General features: G+C 54.6%; 5 protein-coding genes across 5 annotated transcripts; 3 read left to right on the top strand and 2 right to left on the bottom strand.

The window, feature by feature from the left end:
- Positions 1-751: 751 nt before the first annotated feature.
- GCG54_00003512 (uncharacterized protein) lies at positions 752-2,174 on the top strand (the record flags this gene model as incomplete). The annotated part of the gene is made up of 3 exons (XM_045403585.1): positions 752-1,221; positions 1,277-1,714; positions 1,775-2,174. The coding sequence occupies 3 exons, from the start codon at positions 752-754 to the stop codon at positions 2,172-2,174; spliced, it is 1,308 nt and encodes a 435-aa protein (XP_045259773.1).
- Positions 2,175-2,990: 816 nt separating this feature from the next.
- Positions 2,991-5,011, top strand: GCG54_00003511 (putative RNA polymerase II transcription factor B subunit 1; the record flags this gene model as incomplete). Its single annotated transcript, XM_045403584.1, has 2 exons — positions 2,991-3,132; positions 3,183-5,011. 2 exons carry the CDS (start codon positions 2,991-2,993, stop codon positions 5,009-5,011), a joined length of 1,971 nt encoding a protein of 656 aa, XP_045259772.1.
- Positions 5,012-5,459: 448 nt separating this feature from the next.
- On the bottom strand, positions 5,460-15,949 carry GCG54_00003510 (Spastin; the record flags this gene model as incomplete). Its single annotated transcript, XM_045403583.1, is given in 8 exon segments — positions 5,460-8,466; positions 8,969-10,166; positions 10,215-10,395; positions 10,444-10,584; positions 10,632-10,802; positions 10,851-11,029; positions 11,080-15,219; positions 15,238-15,949. The coding sequence occupies 8 exon segments, from the start codon at positions 15,947-15,949 to the stop codon at positions 5,460-5,462; spliced, it is 9,729 nt and encodes a 3,242-aa protein (XP_045259771.1).
- A 1,849-nt stretch (positions 15,950-17,798) lies between these two features.
- On the top strand, positions 17,799-18,690 carry GCG54_00003509 (Cytochrome c oxidase polypeptide 5; the record flags this gene model as incomplete). Its single annotated transcript, XM_045403582.1, has 3 exons — positions 17,799-18,030; positions 18,343-18,536; positions 18,607-18,690. The coding sequence occupies 3 exons, from the start codon at positions 17,799-17,801 to the stop codon at positions 18,688-18,690; spliced, it is 510 nt and encodes a 169-aa protein (XP_045259770.1).
- Positions 18,691-19,138: 448 nt separating this feature from the next.
- On the bottom strand, positions 19,139-21,641 carry GCG54_00003508 (1 4-alpha-glucan-branching enzyme; the record flags this gene model as incomplete). The annotated part of the gene is made up of 8 exons (XM_045403581.1): positions 19,139-19,177; positions 19,228-19,876; positions 19,907-20,242; positions 20,301-20,980; positions 21,047-21,159; positions 21,216-21,315; positions 21,375-21,499; positions 21,554-21,641. The coding sequence occupies 8 exons, from the start codon at positions 21,639-21,641 to the stop codon at positions 19,139-19,141; spliced, it is 2,130 nt and encodes a 709-aa protein (XP_045259769.1).
- Between the last annotated feature and the right edge of the window lie 1,480 nt (positions 21,642-23,121).

The following is a 23,121-nucleotide window of genomic DNA, read 5'->3' as shown; positions in this document are numbered from 1 at the left end:
ATCAACGATAAAGAGCCCGTGACAGCCTCCCGCCTTCCTGAGTCTCTTGCTCCATCCGCACCTGACATCAACAACACCTCGATCGGGTCTCGGCTTCTCTTTCTCTTCTCTTCCCTTACCTCACTTTCCATTCTCTTGCTTCCTGACCTTCCCTGATATTGCGTCACACACGACACCAAATTCACTGTTGCTCAAGCAAAATCCAAAATCCAAACTTTTAGCCTGGGTACCTACCTTGCCTGGCTTACACACACCTTCCTTACATACACAACACACACACCTGCGCACCAAAGCAGCAGACCCACGAAGAAGGCACGCCGTTCCTTCCCTGCCTCCTTCCACATCGCAACGGTTACGTACTGGGCTTTCCCGACCAACCTTCTTGCACAACCAACACATTCCTTCCTTACTCTTCATTGTCAGTCCTTGGACTTTTGTTCTCCTTCGAGCTGTGCTCGAGTCTGCAATCCCCATTTTCGGATACAAAAAAATCCAAGACGCCCGTCTCAGTCAACTTGACTTGAACCGTCTCACCCCCATTCACTTCTTTCACCTTCACAACAACAACAACAACAACACAACCCCAAGCCCGGAATCACACCTGACCCGCGCACGTATCAGGACGAGGAGCAAACTCACACTCATTCAAGAGCCAGGTTTCCCCCAACCTTCACCTACACCCTTCCACCTTCTCGGCCTTTCCTCCAGATTCTTTTTCTTCCTCTCTCAATAACCTCAAGAAAAAGACATCATGAAGTCCTCCTTCGCCGTCACCATGTGGTCGCTGCTGGTCAGCCAGGGTATGGCTCACATGGCCATGACCTACCCTCCTCCCCTGCGCTCCAAGGAGAACCCGTTTTCCACCTCGGCCAACATCGACTACAGCATCACCAGTCCTCTGAGTGCTTCTGGCAGCGACTTCCCGTGCAAGGGCACCCTCAATCTTCTTGGAACTGCGGCTGCCCAGTCGGTCGCTACCTGGCAGGCCGGTCAGCAGTACAACATGACCATCGCCGGTGGTGCCAACCACAACGGCGGTAGCTGCCAGGCTGCTCTCTCTTATGACAAGGGCCAGACCTTCACCGTCATCCACAGCTACATCGGTAACTGCCCTCCCGCTGGCACCTCGTCCTTCAAGTTCACGGTTCCCGCCGACGCTCCTGCCTCCTCGGATGCCCTCTTCGCTTGGACCTGGTTCAACAACGTTGGCAACCGCGAATTGTATGTCCCCCAGTCTTCCCCTCGAGCAATCCTGAGCCTTGCTGACCCTTCGCAGCTACATGAACTGCGCCGTCGTGACCGTCACCGGTGGCAGCAGCGGTGCCTCGAGCAGCGCCACTTCCTCGTTCAGCAGCCGCCCCAAGATCTTCGAGGCCAACATCGGCAATGGCTGCAGCACTGCTGAGGGCTCTGACGTCGCGTTCCCCAATCCCGGCCCGGATGTCGACAACACTTCCAGCAAGACCGCGCCCCCCTCCGGCAACTGCGCTGCCGCTGCTGGCGGTGGCTCCGGAGGTGGCAGCTCTGCCGCCCCTGCCAACCCCGTCGCCTCCAGCGCTCCTGTCGCCAGCAACCCTGTCACTGCACCCTCTTCTCCTGCCGCGGCTCAGCCGAGCGTTGTCGCTCCCGTCTCCTCGGCTATCCAGAGCGCGCCTCAGTTCAGCCTTGCGCCCACCACTGGCGCCGCTGCAGGCTCTCCCGTCGCCACTTCTCTGTAAGTAGCTTTCCTGCTCACCCACTCACTTCTGTAGATCACATTGCTAATCGTCTACAGCCCTGGCGGCGTCTTCATTCCCGTGTCCAGCAGCAGCGTCTCTTGCGACCCTGAGGTGGAGACCAAGACCACCCTCGCTACCATCAGCAGACCGGCTCAGACCAACGCTGCTCCCACGGCTAGCGACATCGTGCCTGTCCCCACCCCCACTGCCCTTCCCTCGGGTGGTGCCAACGCTCCAGGCTCCATGACTCCTGGTCTGGCCTGCACCGATGAGGGTCAGTGGCTCTGCATTGAGGGCACTCACTTCCAGCGATGCGCTTCCGGACGGTGGTCGGTTATCATGAGTATGGCTGCTGGTACCAAATGCCAGTCCGGAACCACTGAGTTCGTCACCTGGGCCAAGAAGAGAAACCACAAGAGAGCCCACATCCGCCGCTTCCGCTCTGGACACATCTGATTCTTCCAAGGGATGCTTCGATGGCAACTAGCACGACAGGCCCTTTGGTCTAGAGTATTATGTCGCTTCCGAAGACCTTTACGTTTTTATGCCCTTTGGATGATCAATCACGTGGGCTACGACATTCTTATGAGAACTGTATGAGATACGCGGGATGGGGGTCAAACATCATAGACATGGGAACAACCTGGTCTGGTTTCGCAATTTCGGCGTTGAGGTTGACATTGAATCTCCAGGACTGGCTCTTGGTTGGCATGGTATGGTTGGCTGGCAGGAAAAATACGTCAGGTAAAACAGATAGCAACGCGCAATTCAACGATCGTTGTAACAGAAGAAAATAGCGATGATGATATGATGCTGTGACGTTGATGTTAAAGTGAAGAGAGTTTTGGGGTCTTCTGCAGGTGGAAAGCGCCTCAACCCCAGGCATTCGCCAGCTGGCGCCAGCTGGCACCAGCTGGCTCAGAGCACAGTGCACCTGCACGCCACCGCAGGCAACATCAGCACCTGTTCCCTTTTGTGGCTGGAGCTTTGAACCTGAGACTTCACATTCAACTAAAAGGCGGCGCTCACTCACGAAGCTCACCAACCAGCGACATAATTATCCAAGAGATCGACTAGGCTTGGGACGGGCAATTGCTGGACAAATTTTGACGACGTCGCGTTGGCCTATGCGGCCGCGCCTGACACATTTGGTCCCTTGTAGCCAGGGTAGCTCTCACTCACGTCGACCGCATCCTCAGAAGGCTGGAGCAGGAAGTGATGACTGGCGAAACACGTTCATGAGGCTTGCTCAATAACCCCAAAAACGCGAATATGGCGATACCATCCGGCAGAGCGTCGTTCAAGAAGAAGGATGGTGTCTTGACGTTGACGCCGGATCAGCAATCCGTCATCTGGACGCCCGCGCCTGGCAATGGCCCGCCCACCGTATCGCTATCGCTTGCCAACATCACGAGTGAGTCTTTAGAGTTCATGAGCCGGCGCCGCTCGCTGACGTGACAACAGACTTGCAACAAACACCAGACACCGCCGCCAAGGTGATGCTCAAGATCTTTGAGAAGCCACCTGACGCCACGGACCAGGTGCCGTACCTCTTCCACTTCACGTCAGAAGAGGCCCGATCCGAGGCGAACGCCATCAAGGACCTCCTTTCAAGACTCCTCGCTGACATACGATCCGGCGACCCCAACCTGCCCAAGCCAGCCGGGACACCAAACCCTCACGCAAATGGTGGGAACTCCACCCCCAATCCTGGGGCAGGCGGCTCAGGCTCCGGCTCCATGGCTTTCGCAAGCTCTGTCAACTCCAAACCCAGCACAGCGCGTTGGTTTGACGACGCCCATCTCAAGGGCGACATCGAGTTACAGCAGTCCCTCATGAAGAAGGACCGGACCCTGCACCAGACGTACATGGACGCCCGCGCCACCAAACCCGAATCCATCTCTGACGCTGCGTTTAACGCGCAGTTCTGGTCCACCCGCACCAACCTCCTCCGGGCTCACGCCATCGAGGTCAACCAGCAAAAAGGAGCCTACAATATCCTGCCCGCCATCAAGCCACGCCTCGAGAACGATGTGCTCAAGCTTGACATCACCGTGGAAATGGTCCAGCTCATTATGGCACAGCACCCGCTCGTCAAGCGTCTGTACGACGAGAACGTGCCCAAGGTGCCCGAGAACGAGTTCTGGTCGCGCTTCTTCCTCAGCAAGCTCTTCCGCACCCTCAAGGGCGACAGAATCTCGGACGAGAAGAAAGAGGGCATCCGCCGCGACGCGCTCTTTGACGCCCACGATGCGAGCGAGAATACGGCCACGTTTCAGCGCAAGAGCATGGCCCAGAGCGTGCCGCACATCATCAACGTCTACGGCAACGAGGAGAACCAGGGCGGCTTCCGCAGCGGAAACCAAAAGGACGTTGAGATGCGTCCCCGCAAAAACGTGCCCATCGTCAACACCCTCAACTCTCTCAGCGAAAGGATGTTGGCCAACGTCGCCCCCACAATCGACAGGGAGAACGGCGACGACCCAGAAGACTCAACCTTCCAAGAACTCGCCCTTCGCGACCTGCAAGGCGACGCAAAGGAAAACAAAATCATCCTCAACGTCAAGGAACAGAACCGCTTCTTCTCCAAAAAGCAAGACACACAATCAGCAAACAGTCTCGCTTTCGCCAAGCAGAACCCAGCCGATGTCATCTTCGAGATCCAGTCGGACCTCGAGATGATCGAGACGGATGACGCCGACAGCCTTAACCTCCGCGCCGGCATCGGCATCATCGACGACAGCGACAGCGACGAAGAGACCCAGCGGCGTCCGCACGTCGGCTCCCGCGCGGCACGTAAGGCGGCCGGCGAAGACATCATGGCGGGCATCCGCCAGCGGCGCGCGGAAAAGTACGGCGACGCCTCGGCCGACGCGACCAGGCCCATGGGCCTCCCCGCCGAGATTGCGGAGCGCTGCCAGCTGACGCACGCGACGACCGTCGAGTTTCTGCACCAGTTCTGGAACGCGTTCCTGTCGGGCGACCCTGACCGTGCCAACGAGCTGCAGTACCTCGTTGAGTCTCTCAAGCGCTCCGCCGAGCGCATCCACGCGGTTGCTGACGAGGCAGAGAAGGCCCGCGACGACATCATCGCCGCGAAGAAGAAGGAGATTATAGACCACTACAAGGCAACTGGCAAAAAGATTCGCGGTTGGCGGCCGGAGCACGAGAAGGGCGGACGCAAGGCCGTGCTGGCGGTGATGCAACCCACGCTGGAGGCGTTGAAGAAGGCCCAGGCAGACTATCAGCGGGCTCTCGCGGCGGAGGGTGTCCAGCTCTCTACGGAGGCCTGAGTTACATGACCCTGCCCATATTATTAAATTGCTCCCGAGTTGAATACGTCATGGGGGAGGGACATGGCGCGAATGTAGCAACACTATAGATCTTTACAGCAAAAAGCCCCTTTTTGATTTCACCAGTATCATGCAGCCACACGGCTATCATCGCTTCTGCAAACTATGTGATGCAGCCAACTACCTAGACAGATATCTCAATGTTGATACACTCTTATCCGTCCACTCTCCAGCTTCTCTACATTCGTATAGACCTTTCACGCGACGGGACCTATCGCGGGTTTTTTTATGGAAATCATACAGGCCCAGGGAGAATATAAGATGACACCCTCTCTGGTCTACTAGCAAGAGGTTGCCCTCTTAAAACGAGGAAACAGACAAAAAGAAAGATGGAAGTAAGAAACAAAAAAGGATTGGGTTTGAATTTTTTAAGAATGGTGTGGTGGTTTTACACTGCAACAGCCTGCCGTACCCTAGCCTCCTCCGCATCGCTCGGCGTCGGGATGACGCCGAAACCCATACCCTTGCGCTTCTGGCTGTTCTTGGACCGCACGTCGCCGTACTTCTCGTCGAAGCGGCGTATGCTCTTGAGACTGTCCATGTCCTCGCTGACGCTGGCGGCGATCATCTTCAGCGCCTTGTCAAAGTGATGTTTCCTCAGCGTGCGCTTGGAGGGGAAGACGTAGGGCTCCGGGCCGGTGTGCTTGGCAGCCTCCTCGGACTCCTCCTGCACGGCGGTCATGGCGGCGGCGACGCAGAGGTTCTTGAGGTCGGAGCCGGAGTAGAGGACCGTCTGGCGCGCGACGTCGTCGATGGAGACGGAGTCGTCGAGGTCCTCGCCCTTGAGCAGGATGCGCAGGATCGAGGCGCGGTCCTGCTTGAGGGGGAGGTCGACGAGGATCTTGCGGGGCAGACGGCGGAGGACGGCATCGTCGAGGTCGAAGGGGCGGTTCGTGGCGACCATGATGAAGGCCTTTGTGTCGTTCATGCCGTCCCACTCGCGGAGGAACTGGTTGATGGTCTCACGATGGGCGGCGCGGTTGCGTTGGCCGCGGGCGGCGAGCAGGGCGTCGGCCTCGTCGATGAAGATGACCAGCGGCGAGAGCTTCTTGGCCAGGGAGAAGAGGGCGCGGACGTTCTTCTCAGACTGGCCGACATACATGTCGTTGATGCTTGCGCCCGAAACCTCAAGCATGTTCGCGCCAGACTCCTTAGCGACAGCCTTTGCCAAGAGAGTCTTGCCGGTACCAGGGGGTCCGTAGAGAAGGCAGCCAGGGATCCTGTCGGTGGCGAGAACGCCATAGGTGAAGGCTTCGGGCCTGATCAGGGAGAGGGATGTGAGGAGCTTGAGGGCGGACTTGGTCTCCGGGTCGGCGTGGACATCATCAAAGGTCGTCTTGATCTCATTGGAGTTGACTAGGCCTGCCAAGAGCTTCTTCTCGTAGTCGTTGTAGCTGCCGGATGCACGAAGACGTTCGGGCTCGGCGCGAGTGGAGTCGGCGGATGATGAAGAGGGAAGAGAGGGTTTGGAGCGGGTTGGTTTGTCCTGGACGCGGTGCAGTTGGGCGGTGCTGTAGGAGCTCGACTCCACGACGTCGAAAAGAACGCGCCAGGACTGGTCTGGGGAGACGGAGCCCTGGCAGGCGTAGAAGAGGCGGGTGATGTGGTAGACGTCCGGAAGGGGGAGCACGGAGGTGGCGAGAACGCGGGGGATGAGAGAGACTTCCATGTAAGAGCCCTCTGCGTCGTCGAGAAGGAACTGTGGTGGGTGCGACTTAGAGACGCCGACGATGCGAAGTTTGGAAGTGTCCGGGGAGGACCCGGCGATGGTGCGAAGCATGTGTTGGATGTTGCGCAGGTTTTCTTGGAGGTAGTCGTTTGCCTCGTAGATCTTCTTCGTGTTGCTTGCGTTGGTGATGCGCTGAAAGTTCAGGGGGAGCGGAACGAGGCATTCCTCGGCAGCAATATCCTTCAGTGCTGTGGCGTACTGCTCCGATGGGTTCTCGTTGGAGGAGGTGCCGACGAGCGTCACTCTCCTGCCAGACCGCCACATTGTGTCAACGATGGAACGCAGTCTGCCGAGGATGAGAGCCCCCTCAAGAGTCATATTGAGCTCAACAAAGTCATCAACATGGATGATCAGGTTGCGATCCGGTTGCGAAGACGTCTTTGTCGTCGCGTTGGCGATCTCCTCAAGAGCAGCATTGATCTTGAGGTTCTCCCAGCGGTCGACGGAGGGAAGCATGTAATCCTTTGCGCCCTCCTTGATCTTCTGAAGCTCATCCTCCATGGGGTTGTTGAAGCCGTTTCCTCCTTCTTGTTGGTTAATATGAACCCACGCAGCCTCAATTTCACCAGCCACATCTTCATCGTTCGGCTTGGCAGGCTCCTCCGATTTCGCCAAGCGGCCGTTCATCTCTGCCGCGCGGTATCCCATCATGGAGATGGGGCCTCTGGAGTATGCGCAGTCCTGGCCGATGTAGTCACCCACGAGCATGCCCAGCTCCTGCGCATCAAGATGGATGATGTCCGCTTCTACGCACGAAGCAACATGCTTCATGAGTTTCCTCGTATGGCTCCGACCAGTATAATTCGGGATGTGAACGACCGTAAGAGGCCTCTTGAGTTCCCTACCCAGCATGTCCGTTGTTGGTTGCAGCGCAAGCTCGGCGCGCACCGCCGTGACGATCTCACCCCGAATCCTAGGATCAAACAAGCGCAGACCGTCACGTTTTGGTAGCGGTCGTCCCTCCTCGATATACTGCTCGACAAGCGTCTGGAGTACAGCATCCTGATCCGCTGTCTGCTCCTGTATGGGATCGCTGTTTATTGTGTCTCTCGTGTGTTGCGACAGAAGGTTCGACAAAACAAACTTGTTAGAGTAGCGAAGCATATCGGCGAAGTCCGTCGTGGGAAGCGGCTCTCGGGAGCTTTGCAAGTTGTTTGAAGACCGCATCTCGTCAATAGAAAGGCTCAGCCACTGCGATGCTTCAGCAAGTATCCTGTTCCGCCTCTCAACAGCCTCGGTATTGCCCTCGCGCAAGTTGCGCAACGCATCCTGCAGCCTCGTTTCGCTCCATGAAGCCTGGCTGAACACTAGATCCAAGTCCTTCCATAGCAGGTCGTGCCAGCGGGCGCCCATGTACCGGTGGTGCCAAAGGTCGTTCGTGAGGGTGTTAATTCGGTTTTCGGGGTCGTAGAGCGACACGTTGCTGTCGAGGAAACTCTGCGGCAGCTTCACGGGCGGAAGCTCGTCCGCCGCTCTCGGCCTCGAAAGCCGCGCTCGAGCAGATGCAAACGCGCCGCCTCTCGATCTGCGGAAAGCCGACTCATTCGTGGGCTGTTCGGTCTTCACACCGTCCTGATCTCTACCGCTGCCGTCATCCTGCTCGCTCGCGGGTTTTTCTGGTGGCTTTCCGTCGTCTGCACCGCCTTCGGACGGGCCTTTCCGCAATCTGAAGGACGGATGGAAGTGTCGACACTGGCGGCGGGCCGAGAACGCTGCTAACCTCGACGACGCAGAGACTCGAGAGGCTGAGGCAAGGGCCCGTGGCCCTATTGCATGCATTCGGAAGAAACAAGGGCGATATGCCAGTAATTGGCGGTGTCGTTGTAGGGCGAAAGCACTTCTCGTTGACAAGCTCTTTGAGCCGGTGCTGTGCTTAGTGAGGGCGGCGGAATCTCGGCAGACTCTTCACCGAGCCTCACCGAGGACCACACCGAATGAGCTCATGATTCGATCAAGAAATGGGGCCCAAGACCCAGTCAAAGTGGACGTTACGTCAATAGCAGATGTACTAGAAACAGCACGCGGATTTTACATTTGTGCATGTTTTCATTTGTGTTGTTGACGCTCCTACGCCTCATCTGAGGGACTTTGAATTTCGCTCCTATGCCCTTTGCTGCCAACCATATGTCATACACTCGTAACGCTATTCGTAGGATATTCAGAATAACGCGAAATCTTCAAAATCAAATCCTCCTTGGGCTCCGAACTCCTTCTTTCCCCAAGTCCACCATTGGCTCCATATGCGAAGTTGGTCATGCAAAGTAATGACAAGCTCCTGAATGTCCCAGTCAAGTTTGATCGTGCCATGTGCGGGTTGCGTCGAAGTGTTGTCGCAAGTACTTCCTGGAACCGTCCACACCGGGCCCTTGACCACCCAGTTCCTCTGTACGTCATCTACAATAACTCGAGACCATTCAAGAACCATGGCATCTTGAATCTTGAAATTCTTAGCCTCTCTCAGGCGCCGGAAGAGGCCTGAGGGAGATAGAGGCGGAACCTGTGATCTCTCAAGTTGAGTATCCAGATATTCTTCGGCTCCGTTGACGAGGACGCTGAACCAATCAAGTTGTTCCATGACTTCATCCCACCACTTCACCTCACCTTGCTTCAAGGAATAGGACTCGAATGTTGGCTGAAGGGTGTTGACGAGCCAAACGATTTTCCTCAACGCGTGAATGTGCTCTGCGCTGACGGGGGTGCCTCTCAAACCAGTCGCCCAGTCAAGCGTAGATGTGATGAGAGTAGACATGGCGGTCAGCACATCATCGTTTAGTTGGCGAGCAACGACTGAACCATTCCACTCCAGCTCTAGAGCATCGCAGAATACATCCAGCAGAGCGTAAGCTTCAGGGCTAGACTTCGTAGCATGCAGAACTGCAGAAAGCATTCTGAGGGTAAAGGCTACTACGGCGTCGCTCTGCATAGCTGTCTTCAGCAGCAGCACTTGTTGTGGCAATCTGCCCAGCTGGAGGGCTTTCTTGAAGTTGTTGAGCAAGAGATAAAACAGGCTGCTGGCGATTCCAGTGTTGCCCTCCGCAAGCTTCAGCCCATAAGACAAGATTTTCGCCACTTGCAGCTCAGGGTCCTCAGCAGGGGGGGAGTACACCTTGCTCACCTCCTTGAAGAAAGGGGGCACTTTGCAGATATCCGTGCCGTAGGTTGTGATGAGGGATATGATGTTGCGAACAAATCTGACATAGGTTGAATGCTCTGCCGAATCATTTGTTGAGTCGTTGGCCGTGACTTGAAGATCGGCTCGCATTTGCTGCATGGCATTGTCCAATGCCTTTGAGAAGTTGGATAGTTCTTTCTTCTTTTCGGCAGCATTCATTGTCTGCAGGGACTGCCGCATCCATTTCATTGCGTCTGCAAGAATTAGTCGGCCGGCCCTCAAATTCGGCTAGGGGCACTTACACTCGAAGAAGTCGCGATTAGACATGTAACCTGGATTGGCAACAAACCCTAGTGTCCTATTGGGAACATATGGAAATCCCTGGCGTTGCATTTGCTGGCCAAGCTGATTCTCGAATCTCAAGCAGTGGTTTGGTTGAACAATAATCAGTAACCACAGATGGAGGAGATCGATACCCATGTCCTTTTTCGAATCAGCAATGGTCATGTCCAGCGAAATTCAGTTTCTTACGTCTAGCTTCACATTCCCCGGCCTCTGCATGACGGTCGAGAGAAAAAGCGGAAGGTATGGTCGTTGTTCCAAGCTGAGCTTATGAGGCATGTTGTCGAAGAGACCGAATCTATGGTTGCGTTTGAAGATTTGAGAGTATTGCTTTGGAGGTCAGCCCATTATTCTGTGAAGGGGAATCTAAAACTTACCATCATTCGACAGCGGACAAACAGGCTAGACATCATGCCAGATAAAACAACGCATTGCTCAACGCAGGCACTTGAGACAGACTTGACCAAGGGTTTGCCTCTGTTGGCTTGGTTGGCCAAAATACAACGTGACATGGAGAAGAACCCAGCGGCCAGCTCTCGCTCGAGCATCTGGGAAATTGTCAGACCCGAAGAGAAAGAATGGGTGATACGGCTTACTAGGATGGCTTCTTCCGACTCCACGCCCACCATGCTGTCTTGGCTGTCCCCGTCTTCGTTGAAGACTGTCTCAATCCGTACAATGAGTCGTTCGAGGGTCGTCAGGGAGGCTTGCAGAAGTGCCGACGGGAAGTCTGCAGGGAGGGCGGAAAAGTGCTGGAAGACGTGTTGCAATTGGACTGACAAATGTTAGTGTGTATTTTCAGAATATGAATTGGCTCTAACTGACCAGTACTTGAGGCAAGTCTTGATAGCTCCAAGCTGTTTGCGTATTGCACGACGTCCATGGATGACTTAACAGAGAAAAGCATGATCTCCATAGTAGCAGCCTTGTTCTTTTCTACGATTGCGTTCATGAAACTTTCGCTGATTCTGTTTGTCGCATCTTTCGGCATTGCCAAGAATTGTCGTTGCATATCAGCTGCAGCGGAATTGTACTGGTCAACCAACTGCTTGAACACGTCTGCTTGCCAGTTGGCCAGGGGAAGGAATGACAGAGAGGACTCTTCGTGTACCACGAATCGTGCGAGTTGGTTCCAGGCCCGCAGGTTGATCAAACAAGCTTCCTTGTGAGAGCTAGCGGGGATGACGAGCTTCTGCAGGTTGTGAATAGGAGGCCGAAGATCGGGCGGCGCGGCCCAGAACAAGGTGCAAAGAAGATCGTGGTGGTTCCTGAGAGCAGCCAAATCATGTGCGTGAACGTCCTGTTCCTTCGAATATTGTCGGTCGTGATTGGGAAGAGTGCGAGTCACCAGGTTCCGAATGTCGTTGACCATGTCCTTCTTCCTCAGCTTCTTGATGACCAACGCCACCAATTTGAGGAAAATGTGGAAGCAGCGATCCTCTGCTTCAACCTTCAACGACGGACTAGTGTGGAGGTTGTCTAAAAATCGAGCAGAGCGAAATGCCTCTTCGTTTCGCAAATGAGACAGATTTTGAGAACCGAAGAAGTCGAAAATTGTGCCAATGATGCCACTGCATTTCTTCCATCCCCATTGTTCCACCAGATAGTGACATCTGGCCACCAGCGTTCGGCAATAGTCATTGAAGCTTGGAGATTGACGGGGGTTGTCGCGGTATAGCTGAAAGACGCGCTTCAAGACTTGCTGAGGAAGGCTCCAACCTTCCACCGGGGTGTGATGTCTCTTGTCGGCAATGAGAACGCCCAGATTATCGAATTCGCACAGCGGCAAAAGAGTGAACATGTCCTTCCATAAACACTCGAATTCTTGTGCATCCGACCCTCGAATGATAGCCGGCTTGATAAGACGAGGGAACGTGACGTCCCAAAAATTCATCCTCGGTATCCGAAGACTTTCCAAGACCCTCATCAAGACTACCCAGGCGTGTGGAACAACCTTGTCAGAGCGTATACCACGCTCACGATACCTCAACGTTTGAAGGTCATCATAAAGATTGGTGACCTCGTCCAGTCCAGACGTTAGAAGGCTGCTGACTAGTGCTTCGGCAGCTTTCCTGAGGAGATTCTCCAATGTGAAAGTTTCCGAGATCAGCGAGGCACGGTTCTGGCAAAGACGAACTGCAGAAGAGATGATGAGCAGCAGGTTTGAAAGTACGTCCGTCAGCTCTAAACGTCGGTCTGAGTCTAGAGACAACTCGGAATCCAGGCGAGACAAGAAAGCTCCGGTCACATCGCCTAGACGTGTGACAAAAGAGTGAGCGCCATTGTCGTCGGTGAAGCTCATTGACTTGAGAACGTAGTCCAGAACAAAATGCGCTGCATCTTTCGCGTTGAAGCCAGCTTCTGCTGTAAGCACAGGCTTCAGGACTTGATCGAGCATTCCATCCATCAAAATGCCGAATTCCGACGAAACCTGCTCAGTCCAGATGTCCCAGCGAAGAAACTGTTCTCCCAGATGGAACGATACTCGAGGCCGAGACTCCCAGAGCTTGTCTGGAAACCGTTCATCAACTGCGGAATCAACCTTGCCGCTTCCTATGAGAGTACTCTCGTGGAAGAACACTCCACGATCGAGTGGGAATGTGTCAAAGTGCTGCGTGTAGTGGGTACCAAAGGGGCCGAGGCCAAGCAGTTGGTTATCAGCATGCGTAGTTCTGGGCGCCTCTGCTGGGGTGGACACTTCAGTCGTGGGCAAAGGATCATTTGCGTAACGAAATTGGGCAGCGGCGACATCGATTCGAACGGGCGGGACAGCTTTCCTTGAACGTTTGGGGCGATGCTTCTCGGCAACCGACGGCTCGGGGGATCCTCTGGCTGCAGTGACCCGCTCTGAGACAACGGAGCATGCATCGTCAATGACAGAGTCCAAATGCATACTTCGGGCGGATAGCGACTGTGAACGACTTCGACGAAAGAGGGCATCAAGTGCCCTTTTCCTCGCTTGGAAAGCAATCCTGCCCGGTTGTTCTGCCAGATCGGTCTCAAGCTGCGCTGGTCTATTCGTGGCGCCATGGGGTTGTTGGCTAGCGAATGAACTTTGCCGCGAGAGTGGCCGTTGCGGCCGCCGAGCACTAAGGGATGGGGTCGCAACTTGGTCATTGTCTTCTATCGCTCTTGCAGGCTGGGTGACCGTCCGACTCTTGGGGGAAGCTGCCGGAGCCTGCGAAAAGACATTCGTCGAAAGCTGAGCGAGTGGATTTCGCGCAGTGGATTTGGTTCGGGTGCTCCTTTTGCGTTGCAGGCCCTGGCGAGGCTGTATTTTATTTCCTTTCCACTTTTGCAACACTGTCCCAGCATCGACATTGTCCTTCCTTGTTGCTAGACGAATTGTCTTGTTCCTCGGGCTTGACCTTCCCAGATTGCGTTTGCTCTGAGCTGCCCGCGCCGCAATCTTCAAGAACTGCGGCGCATCTGACTCAATGACATCCAGAATACTCAAGCGCGGGGGTGTCTTTGCCCTAGCGATAGCTTGAGGTGCACCAGGCGCTGATTTCTGAGTGGTTACCCAGGGATCCAGACGAGGTGTTGTGGTGGATCGGCTTGCGCTTTTTGGAGGCCTTCCGCGTTTCTTTGGCTGAGCATTTGAAGTCGATTTGCTTTTCTTGAGTCTCTTTGCTGGACGGAAGGACTCCTTGAGAGTCATCTGGCGTTTTCGGCTCGGAGCCATCTGATCAACTCCGTTATCTTCCATAGCAGAAGAGTCCCCGTCATCAAGTTCAATGATCGGTGGTCTACGTCGTTGCGGGGACATCGTATCAACGTTGACCTGAGCGGTTCCAGAAGGCCGTGACACAGATGCCGGTTCTTCATCCGAGTCATCAAAAATGAACGACGCCGCTGTTGTAGACATCGAGCGACCGATACGCCGGACGGCAACCCCACGTCTCTGCGTCATTTCAGGCGATGGCTCGCGGTGATGCTGTTGTGCGGGCTTCGGGCGGCTTGCTTGTTGGTCAAGTCTAAGCCATGACGCCGGAAGAACGCCTCGGATTCTCCGACCAACGTTTCTGAGGGCTTCCGATTCGCTCTCTGGACCACTGACAGCGCCATCCTCGGATTCTGGTGCAGACATAGCAGCAAAGTCACCGGAATCATGTTGATCGTCCTCTGCGGCAGAAACGTCGGCCATTGTGATATCGACAACTTCATGATTTGCAGGAGCTGACGTTTGTCTTAGCGGCGACGGTGACCGGAAAGGATCATCGTCGTCGTCATCGTCAAAGAGGACTTGGGCAAGGTCCGTTCCAGGCGGTGGGATAGAGCCGGCTCCTAAATCGATGGGGGCATTCGGTAGCTGTGGAGGTAAAGGAGAAGAGGAGAGGACGCCGTAGATCTCATCATACGTCTGAAATATCGGACCTGAAGGCGGCTGCTCGGTCGTGGCCACCTCCTTCCCCGGTTGAGACCTGGCAACGCCTGTGCCCATAAGCCTTCTTCTCTTTTTACTCTGTGCTGTCGTCGATTTGCGGAAAATCTCGTCAATCGAGGGAAGATCTCCGTTGTCGGACAAGCTGGTATTATCCGTTTCTCCATCCTGGCTCGGTTGACTGCTCGGACCACCTTTATGCTTGGGTGATGAGGTTCGAAGCGGAGAAGGAGACGGCGACAGTGACATTCGCAATATGTCGTGACTCAACGGTTCCTCCAATCCATGAGACTGACTCTCGTCCGTTGTCTCGTTCTGTCCATCCGCTACGCTCTCTTGGCTGGCCTCGAAATCCTTCTCCTGAGAATCCTCATCGGCTCTCTGTCGCCTGGCGGCCGGCTCATTTGGCATCCTTACAGGCCGTAATCCGTGGGACTTGAAGACTTTGCTGTATTGTGCATTTTCGATCAAATATGGGTGTTGCTGGATCGGCTTTCGCGGCCTGAAGGAGCGGGCATGCTGGGCGGCAGTTTCCCTCGCAATTTGTTCGTCCCTGCTCGTGTCCGAGTCTCTCTGTCTGACTGGTGGCCGTGGTTGACTGCTCAAAGAGGATAGTCGGTTTCTCGGCAGACTTTCTGGACTTGTCCATGGACTCTGTTGATGCATTCGTGGAGCTTCTGGACTCGTTCGTGAACGCTGCGGGCTCGATGGTGGGCTCTGCTGACTCCTGGGAAGGCCTTGAACATTTTGTGCTGGACTTCGTCCTCTCCTCAGCGAGCTAGATGGCATCCTGGGTGGACTTGCCATCAGAGCTGTAGGGGGTGACAGGCTTCGGGTATCGTTCTCGCGGGGAAACGCAGGAGGAGGGGCTGTGATCTTGACATAGCTCGTAGATATGCTGTCGTCACCTCCGAGAGGATCTGGGGACTCGTCTCGGCCGCCAACTGTATACATATGCCTCGTCGGCGGAGGGGCCGCAGCTGGCAGGTCCTCCAAGTCGAAAATATCCGCGAGATCGTCCACATCTTGCGCCGAGGAAAGGGGCGAAGAGGCGGGTTCGTCTGCAGGAGGTCTAGTTTCCTCTGGGCTCGAGATCGGGGGTATTGTCTTCGCAGTTGCATCTGCCTTTGCTTGGGAGGAGGGGGGGACATCCCACACACTGTCTTCGGGGGCTTGCGTCGACTGCAAGGCTTCATCGGGTTTGTTCATGGGAAGGTTGACATGTTGATGGGTTCCCTCGAATTCCTGGCTATCGAAGTCCTGTTCGTCGTCCGAGTCTGGGACCTCGCCCAGTTCTTTCCAGTTCGCCATGGCGTGAATCATTCATCATAAACAACTAAACATGGTATAACCAAGGTTTCTTGAACGACGCGCTTGAGGATTTCGTGTGAATAGAAAAGAAGTCCTGGGATTTGATGCTTGGTCGGGAACGAACCGTGCATTACCTAAGATTCAGGTACCCTTGATCGCTAGCTGTAGCGTTCGATGTGTGTTCAACCCAGACGCGTCCAGACGGTCGGTGAGCGCGTTTGGTGGGGTACGCGCTGTCGCGCCGTGGCGGGTGGCCATGGGGGTGAACCACTTTAGCTCGAATGCGTGCACGGCCGGCCGGAGCCGATCTTTTTTTGGGGGGAACGGCACCGAGAGCTTCAGCTGGCCGCCACAGCTACCGATCTCGGTATTCAATTACATCACATTCGACTTGACCTCTGCGACTGGGTCAAGCTGGAGATATTCTCCAATCACCTACCTTCGCGCACATCTTTCCGCATCATCAATCACAGGCTCCAGTGGTCCCAAAGCTCTAGACATGAGTCTGACCAAGAACATTCTTCCACTCGTTGTGGCCGTAACAGCTGGCGTCGGCATATGTTCGTTCCCTATCCCTGCAAGCGCATTTCAAAGCTCGTTCTTGGCTTGAAACTGACAGTGGTGATCGCTGCAGCCGTATACACTCTGAAGCCCGGACTAGAACAGCAGCAGAGACTGCGGGAAGAGCGCGAACGGGACCAACTCCAGGCCGCCGCATCCGGAGCACCCAAAACTCCTGACCAGCCAATTCAAGCCAAACGGTAGCGGAGACCAACTCGGATCAAAAAAAAACACCACGAGAACTCATGAGCTACAATAGCTCCGAAACTTAGAGCGGACACTGCCGGCGTACAATATTTCCAGCCTTGCTCGTCTGTGTTCGACGTGGGAGGCTGCAGGCATTGGGCAGAGTGAACAAAGGTTCCCAAGAACAGCTTAATACAACAACAGGGCTGGCACGTATGCTCAGACTCGTAATAATTCCATCGACCTCTTCTAGTTGCGCCACACACTACGTGGTCCATCTACAGCATACTCAGGGTCGAACACACCGGGAAAACGGCTATCAGCTGTCGAAGCTGACTTTTGGGGGTTGCTGAGCTAGAAGTTGCGCTGTTGTCTTGCATGGTCTCAAAAGATGGATCGATGAGCACCACGCAACCTCTCCCGAGGCCATTGGCTGTAGACGGCGAAAATGTGCTGCCCAAGTAAGCCAACCGGCGGAGGCATGCATTAACAACATCTTTACGCTATCCATGCTGTCTGTTGGTGGCCCAGTGCAGCAAGTCAAGAGCCACTGCGGTAAAAACGGAAGCATTCTTCGATAGACAGCATGGTATATGAACAGAAATGTTAGCCAAATTCAAATGAAATGTCTTCGCGTTGAGCCGCAGCCTCGCAAGTGACGCCATAAAGATCCCGGTCAAACGGCGACGGCGGTATTCGGAATGGACCGACAACCGAGCTTGCACTTGCACCACCACCAACAGGGGAAAAAAAAGCTGTCAGCCCAGACACCGAGGTGAGCTCCTACCTGGTAACCCCGGCCATTCCATCGATCCCATTGGAAGCCCAGTCTGTGCACGGACCATTTTACATCACGTGATGTCCCCAATCACCCAGTCGCAGCCGGCGTATTGCAATCGAAATTCCTATCATACGATTGCCCGGAACTTCTAGGTAGCCAGAAAAACCCTCTTTTCCTCTCGAACGGAACAACCACCTCCTCGACCACCGAACCCGCGAGCAACATCCACCCGACCGCCCCCGTCAATTGACAACCTCTCCCCTCCGAGCCCAGCGGTATCTCGATTTTCTCTCTCGGACGACACATAACGAACCCGACACGATGTTCAGAACCCCCACCGTTTCACTGGCCCGCGCCGGCCTGCGCGCCGCTACCCAGCAATCCGTCATCCGCCGCGCCGCCACCACCCACGCCATCTCCAACCCTACGCTCGCCAACATCGAGAAGAGATGGGAGGGCATGCCTCTCCAGGAGCAGGCCGAGCTCTGGATGGCGCTGAGAGACCGCATGAAGGGTCCCTGGGCTGAGTTGACCCTGCAGGAGAAGAAGGCCGGTGCGTTCTTCCCCCGAAAATTCCACACACATTTTCTTTTGTCGTCGATCGCCAGGTGGTCCGATGTTCCGAGAGAGGGTTCGAAGCTATTCGCGAACAGCTCTCGCTTCCCGTCCCCCCTTCCCATCCCAATTGCCCTTTGACGGGCCCGGGTCATCCATATAAATACCTCTTGGTCAAGCTCCGGATGGATGCAACGCCAATTGGATTGGCACGACCGTCCAATGTGACCGGGCTTCATATCCCTGTGCATATGCATTGCGTCACAACGAGAGAGCCTCACAAAAAAACTAACGCAAATTGTCTCAACAGCCTACTGGATCGCCTTCGGCCCCCACGGTCCCCGCGCCGGCCCTGCCCCCGGTGAGGGTGCCCGCGTCTTCTGGGGTGTCATGGCCTCCATCGCCGCTACCTTCGTTATCTTCGGCTCCGTCCGCATGCTCGCCGGCCCTGCCCCCGACACCATGACCAAGGAGTACCAGGAGGCTTCCAACGAGTTCCTCAAGGTATTACCCCTCCGCACCGACACAGACGGCCTCTGTCTGGCTGATCAATGGCTGACCCCCCGCCTCCTAGGCACAAAATTCCGACCCCATCACCGGTCTCTCTTCCGAGGGCTACTCTGGCAAGGGCATGGTCCAGTCTCCTCCCAAGAACTAAATCGATACCATCTTTCCCTTTCGTCTCTAGAATCACAATCACAATTCGACCATGGCAGTTTGCCCATGTATAAAACTAGTAGAGCTGGCATGGGCTGGGGGGCTTGCGACGTGACTCGAGGACAACCATCTGCTTGGTGTAAATACTGTACCAAAAGAGCTGAATTCCAAGCAAAATTCCATTTGTTTTTTAATACGCAGACCATGAATGAATTAGAAATTACATGCCGCCGTGACACCTGTCACCTGTGAAGCGTGAAACATCTCATGACACCACAGAAGGTAAACAACTAAATAATCTCTTGATAAGTCTATTTAGTTTCGGTCTACACATGATTTGCTTTTGCGTGGTTCTCGTTACAATAGCTTCAATTAATTTTCGTTTCCGTCTCATCTTCTTTTCAAACGTTTCCCGGTACGATGTCCTTCAGTCATTGACTTCCCCATATCTAAGAGCTTTGGGTGACAGGAGACTCCAAACCAAGCACCTAAACATCGTTAGTTATTTCGCAAAAGTCCGCTTCATTACTGTACGTACCAGAGCAGTTCGGTTTGGGATGTACACATGAGTCCAATTCTTGCGGTTGTTCCATTCCATGGGTGTGGTGAAAAAGCGAGTGCTTTCATCAATGCGCCCGTGGCCGCCTACATCCTTGTGGTCGGTGTTCAGAATGACCTTGTAGGTTCCAGACACCTCAATGCCGATTCGGTAGTCAGCGTAGCTCTCGGTGGGATGGAAATTGAAAATGAAGACAACGCCGGCCCTCTCAAAGACGATGACCTTGTCTCCCTCATGCTTGAGAGAGATGTATGCTTGTGGCGCCGCCAGCCAACCGTAGTTCTGCTCCGTCGTATTCATGAGACGGTCAAAGTGGTCGAGGAACTTGTAGCGAAGGAGGTGATCATCAGTCAGGTTCAGCTGGCGACGAGCGTACCAGAATGAGTTCTGGTTTCCTTCACGCGGGAAGTCGAGCCACTCAGGGTGCCCGAATTCGTTACCCTCAAAGTTAAGGTATCCTTCTCCGCCGAGACCGTGGGTCAACAGACGGATCATTTTGTGGAGGGCCATGCCACGATCGATTGTTGGCGTCAAGGGGGTAAGGGTCGACATGTTGGTGTACATCTCGGCATCACAAAGATGCATCATCAGAGTTTTGTCGCCAACAAGCCTAAAATGGTCAGATTGCCTGGAGAGAGGGAGAGAGGAGAAGACTTACGCCTGGTCGTGACTCTCGCAATACGCAATCGTCCTTTCGCCATGTCTCCTGTTCGTGAGGGTAAAGCAGATGTTGCCAATATCCCAGTCCTCGTCCTTCTTCTCCTTGAGAATCTTGATCCACATATCCGGGATTGCCATGGCAAGACGATAGTCGAAACCAACACCACCAAGGGAAAGGGGAAGACAGAGAGCGGGCATGCCAGAGACATCTTCAGCAACGGTGATAACTTCTGGGTAGAGAGAGTGAAGCATCTCGTTGGCGATCATAAGGTAGACAATGGCCTCCTCATCAGCGTCGGAGCCAAAGTACTCGTGGTAACCCCCAGAAAATCCACTGTTCGTGTCAGTGTGCTCACCCTACGAAAAGAGTCCGGATGCTTAAAAGTACTTACGTGCCAATACCATGGTGTAGATACAGCATGCTGGTCACTCCATCAAAACGGAAACCATCAAAGTGGTACTCATCCATCCAAAATCTCAAGTTACTGAGAAGGAAGCGCATGACCTCGTGGTGACCGTAGTTGAACAGCCTACTGTCCCACAGCTCATGACGACCGCGGCCACCCTCATGGAAGTACTGATGGTCTGTTCCATCAAATTCGTTCAGTCCGTCCAACACGTTCTTGGAAGCGTGACTGTGGACGACGTCAAGAAGCACGACGATGCCCATGCTATGAGCAGTATCGACCAGCTCCTTCAAGTCCTCGGGTGGTCCATATCGGCTACTCGCAGCAAAGAAGTTGTTGATTTGGTAACCAAAGCTGGCATAGTACGCGTGCTCCATGACCGCCATGAGCTGGATGACGTTGTAGCCAAGGCTCTTGATTCTAGGCAGCATGTTGTGGGTAAACTCTTTGTAGGTCGCAACTCTCAGCTCAGGAGAGGAAATTCCAACATGTGCTTCGTAGACGCGAACGCTTCTAGGCTTCTGCGGTCTCGGGTGCTTGAACTCGTACTTTTCGGCTGCAGGTGGGTTCCAGAAGCGAGCTTCGTACGCCGGGGATATGGACAAGTCTTGCGTCACGTATTTGATCCATGCGGGAAGACGGTCGACGCGCTCGCCGCTCGGGAGCTGCAAGGAAATCTAGTCGCCAATGAGCCCATGTGCAATCCAGCGCACTAACATTATGACACTGACCTTGATCTTGGAGTTGTGAGGGATGGCAGCTTCGCCATTGACGGCAGGGAGGGTGATTTCAAAGACGCCAAAGTTGTTCTTTGTCATCTCATGGGAGTTTCTGTCCCAGTTGTCTTGAGGATTCCAGGTAAGTAAGTTTCTAGCAGGAGACGCAAGTCGTAAGTCTTACTGAAGTCGCCAGTGAGGAAGGCCTGGGTGGCATTGGGAGCCCACTCGCGGTAGACGATGTTGTTATCCTTGTCCACATTGAATCCGAAGATGGACGTGCCCTGTTCGAGCGGTCGGTCAGTTCTAGATCGATACACTGGGTGAGATGAATTGGCGGTACCTTGGAGAACTTTTCGATCCCGCCCTCGGTATCATTGATCTTCTGGATCCAGTCCTGGGCGCGGGCGTAGCGCCGCTTCAGGGATTCCTGAAAAGGCGACAGCCAAGGATCGAGCTTCACGACACCTGCACGCGATTAGCCAATGCCCAAACAGAGCCTCAAGGTCCCGTGTTTCTCACCAGTGCCATCGTTGGGGATGCCCTCGGCAGCTCCCTGGTTCCCGTTGAGGGTAATCGAGTTTGCCGAGTTCTCGACAATGGCGGCCATGGCGAATGATGTCGATTGCGCTTGGGACGGCCAGATGTTTGAATGGCGGGGGAGGGCTCGCGGCAGTTGGTTGGTATTGGTATCTATCAATTGCAGACGCAGAACGTCAGATGTTGCTCAGGAGGGAGTTAATGCAGGGTAAGGTAAGATGATTTAGAGGAAAGTCGATTGGGAAGCTACCGTGCCCCGCGTGTGAAATGTTGAGGTCGGGGAGAGCTTAGAAAGCTATGGACAAGTACCTGTGCTAAGCCGGGAATTCAGACCTTTCCTAACGTAGGACGGTAGGGGTCTGAAGCTAGACAAGGAATGCGCAGATTGGTAGCAATCTCGTCAGGAATTGGGCGAGTCTGGAATCCTTAGAATCTCGATCAAACGTTGGACTCGTCCTCACTTGAACAACAAAGCAGGTGGGAAAGGCGGGGAGCAAAACAATCGAAGATGGCAGAGTGATGTCGAAGGCACTTGTCGTCATGCAGCGTATGTCAGTGTCCAAGATAGATGGTTCCCCCGCACTACTAGGGGCAAGCTTGGGATGGATTAGACTTTCATTTTATCAGACGCGACAGAGGGAAGAGCTCAAGGTATATTATCAGCGTGTGCATATGGTATGACGTCGTGGGGCAACGCACTTGGCTTGTCCGATTGTGATGGCGAATAGCTCGCAGCTCCAGGCAAGCAAGAAGTAGGTAGGTACCATTCCGGTCAATTGCGCTGGGCTGTCACGCTCTCCAGTGTCTCTTCTCTCCGCATTCTGTGCAGCCCTTCCGCCTGGGGATCCGTTGGTCTGGGGCGACCAATTCAACGAGAATTGCTGCATCGGAAGCCATAGGCCGCTAGAGAGGGACGAGAAAAACACGATGCCGCCACCCGACCACCTCCCTGTCGATGCCTGCGTCTCAACACAAACAGCAGACCGAATCATCAGGTTGACAGCCTTCCAGCGAGCCATTCAGCAGCTCGCCACCTCCGAAGTGGTGGTGGGGGATGGTACGCTGAAGGTTGGGGTGCTTTTAGCGACCAATGTCGAGCTCAGCTTGTTGGACATGAAAACTCGAACTCGGCTCCCCCGTGGTCTTGCTTGGTGTAGCCTGTCCTCCGCATGCTTTGCTCCTTTTCAGGCAAGGATGAAGGGCGAGTGAGGTGCGACAGGCCACTTCCCCGGCCAGTACCAGGCCAGGCCAGCAGGGTATCCAGCCAGTACGAGCAATCTACATCGGTGCTGTGGAACCGGTTTGTCGTTATCGTGCCAGATTGCCATCACAGACACGTCGTGGGCCCTCTCAGAATCGCATGCCAGACGCACAGTGGTGGAGCGCTGGACGTGGAGTTGGTACTGGGCTACACCGTATTCGTACCAAGCTAGGTAGGTGGGTGAAGCATTCTCTCATTCACCATCTCAGTGCACATTGCTATGAGGTCTATCCAGAGAATACGAATAAAATAAATATTTCCTGCCGTTGAAATTCATCCAAGACAGCGC

This window comes from Colletotrichum gloeosporioides (genome assembly GCF_011800055.1).
Source record: "Colletotrichum gloeosporioides strain Lc1 chromosome Unknown consensus_74, whole genome shotgun sequence".
In the NCBI taxonomy this organism is placed as follows: Eukaryota; Fungi; Ascomycota; class Sordariomycetes; order Glomerellales; family Glomerellaceae; genus Colletotrichum; species Colletotrichum gloeosporioides.
Note: the sequence above shows the minus strand (reverse complement) of the source record. Positions and strands in the feature narration are given on the sequence as shown.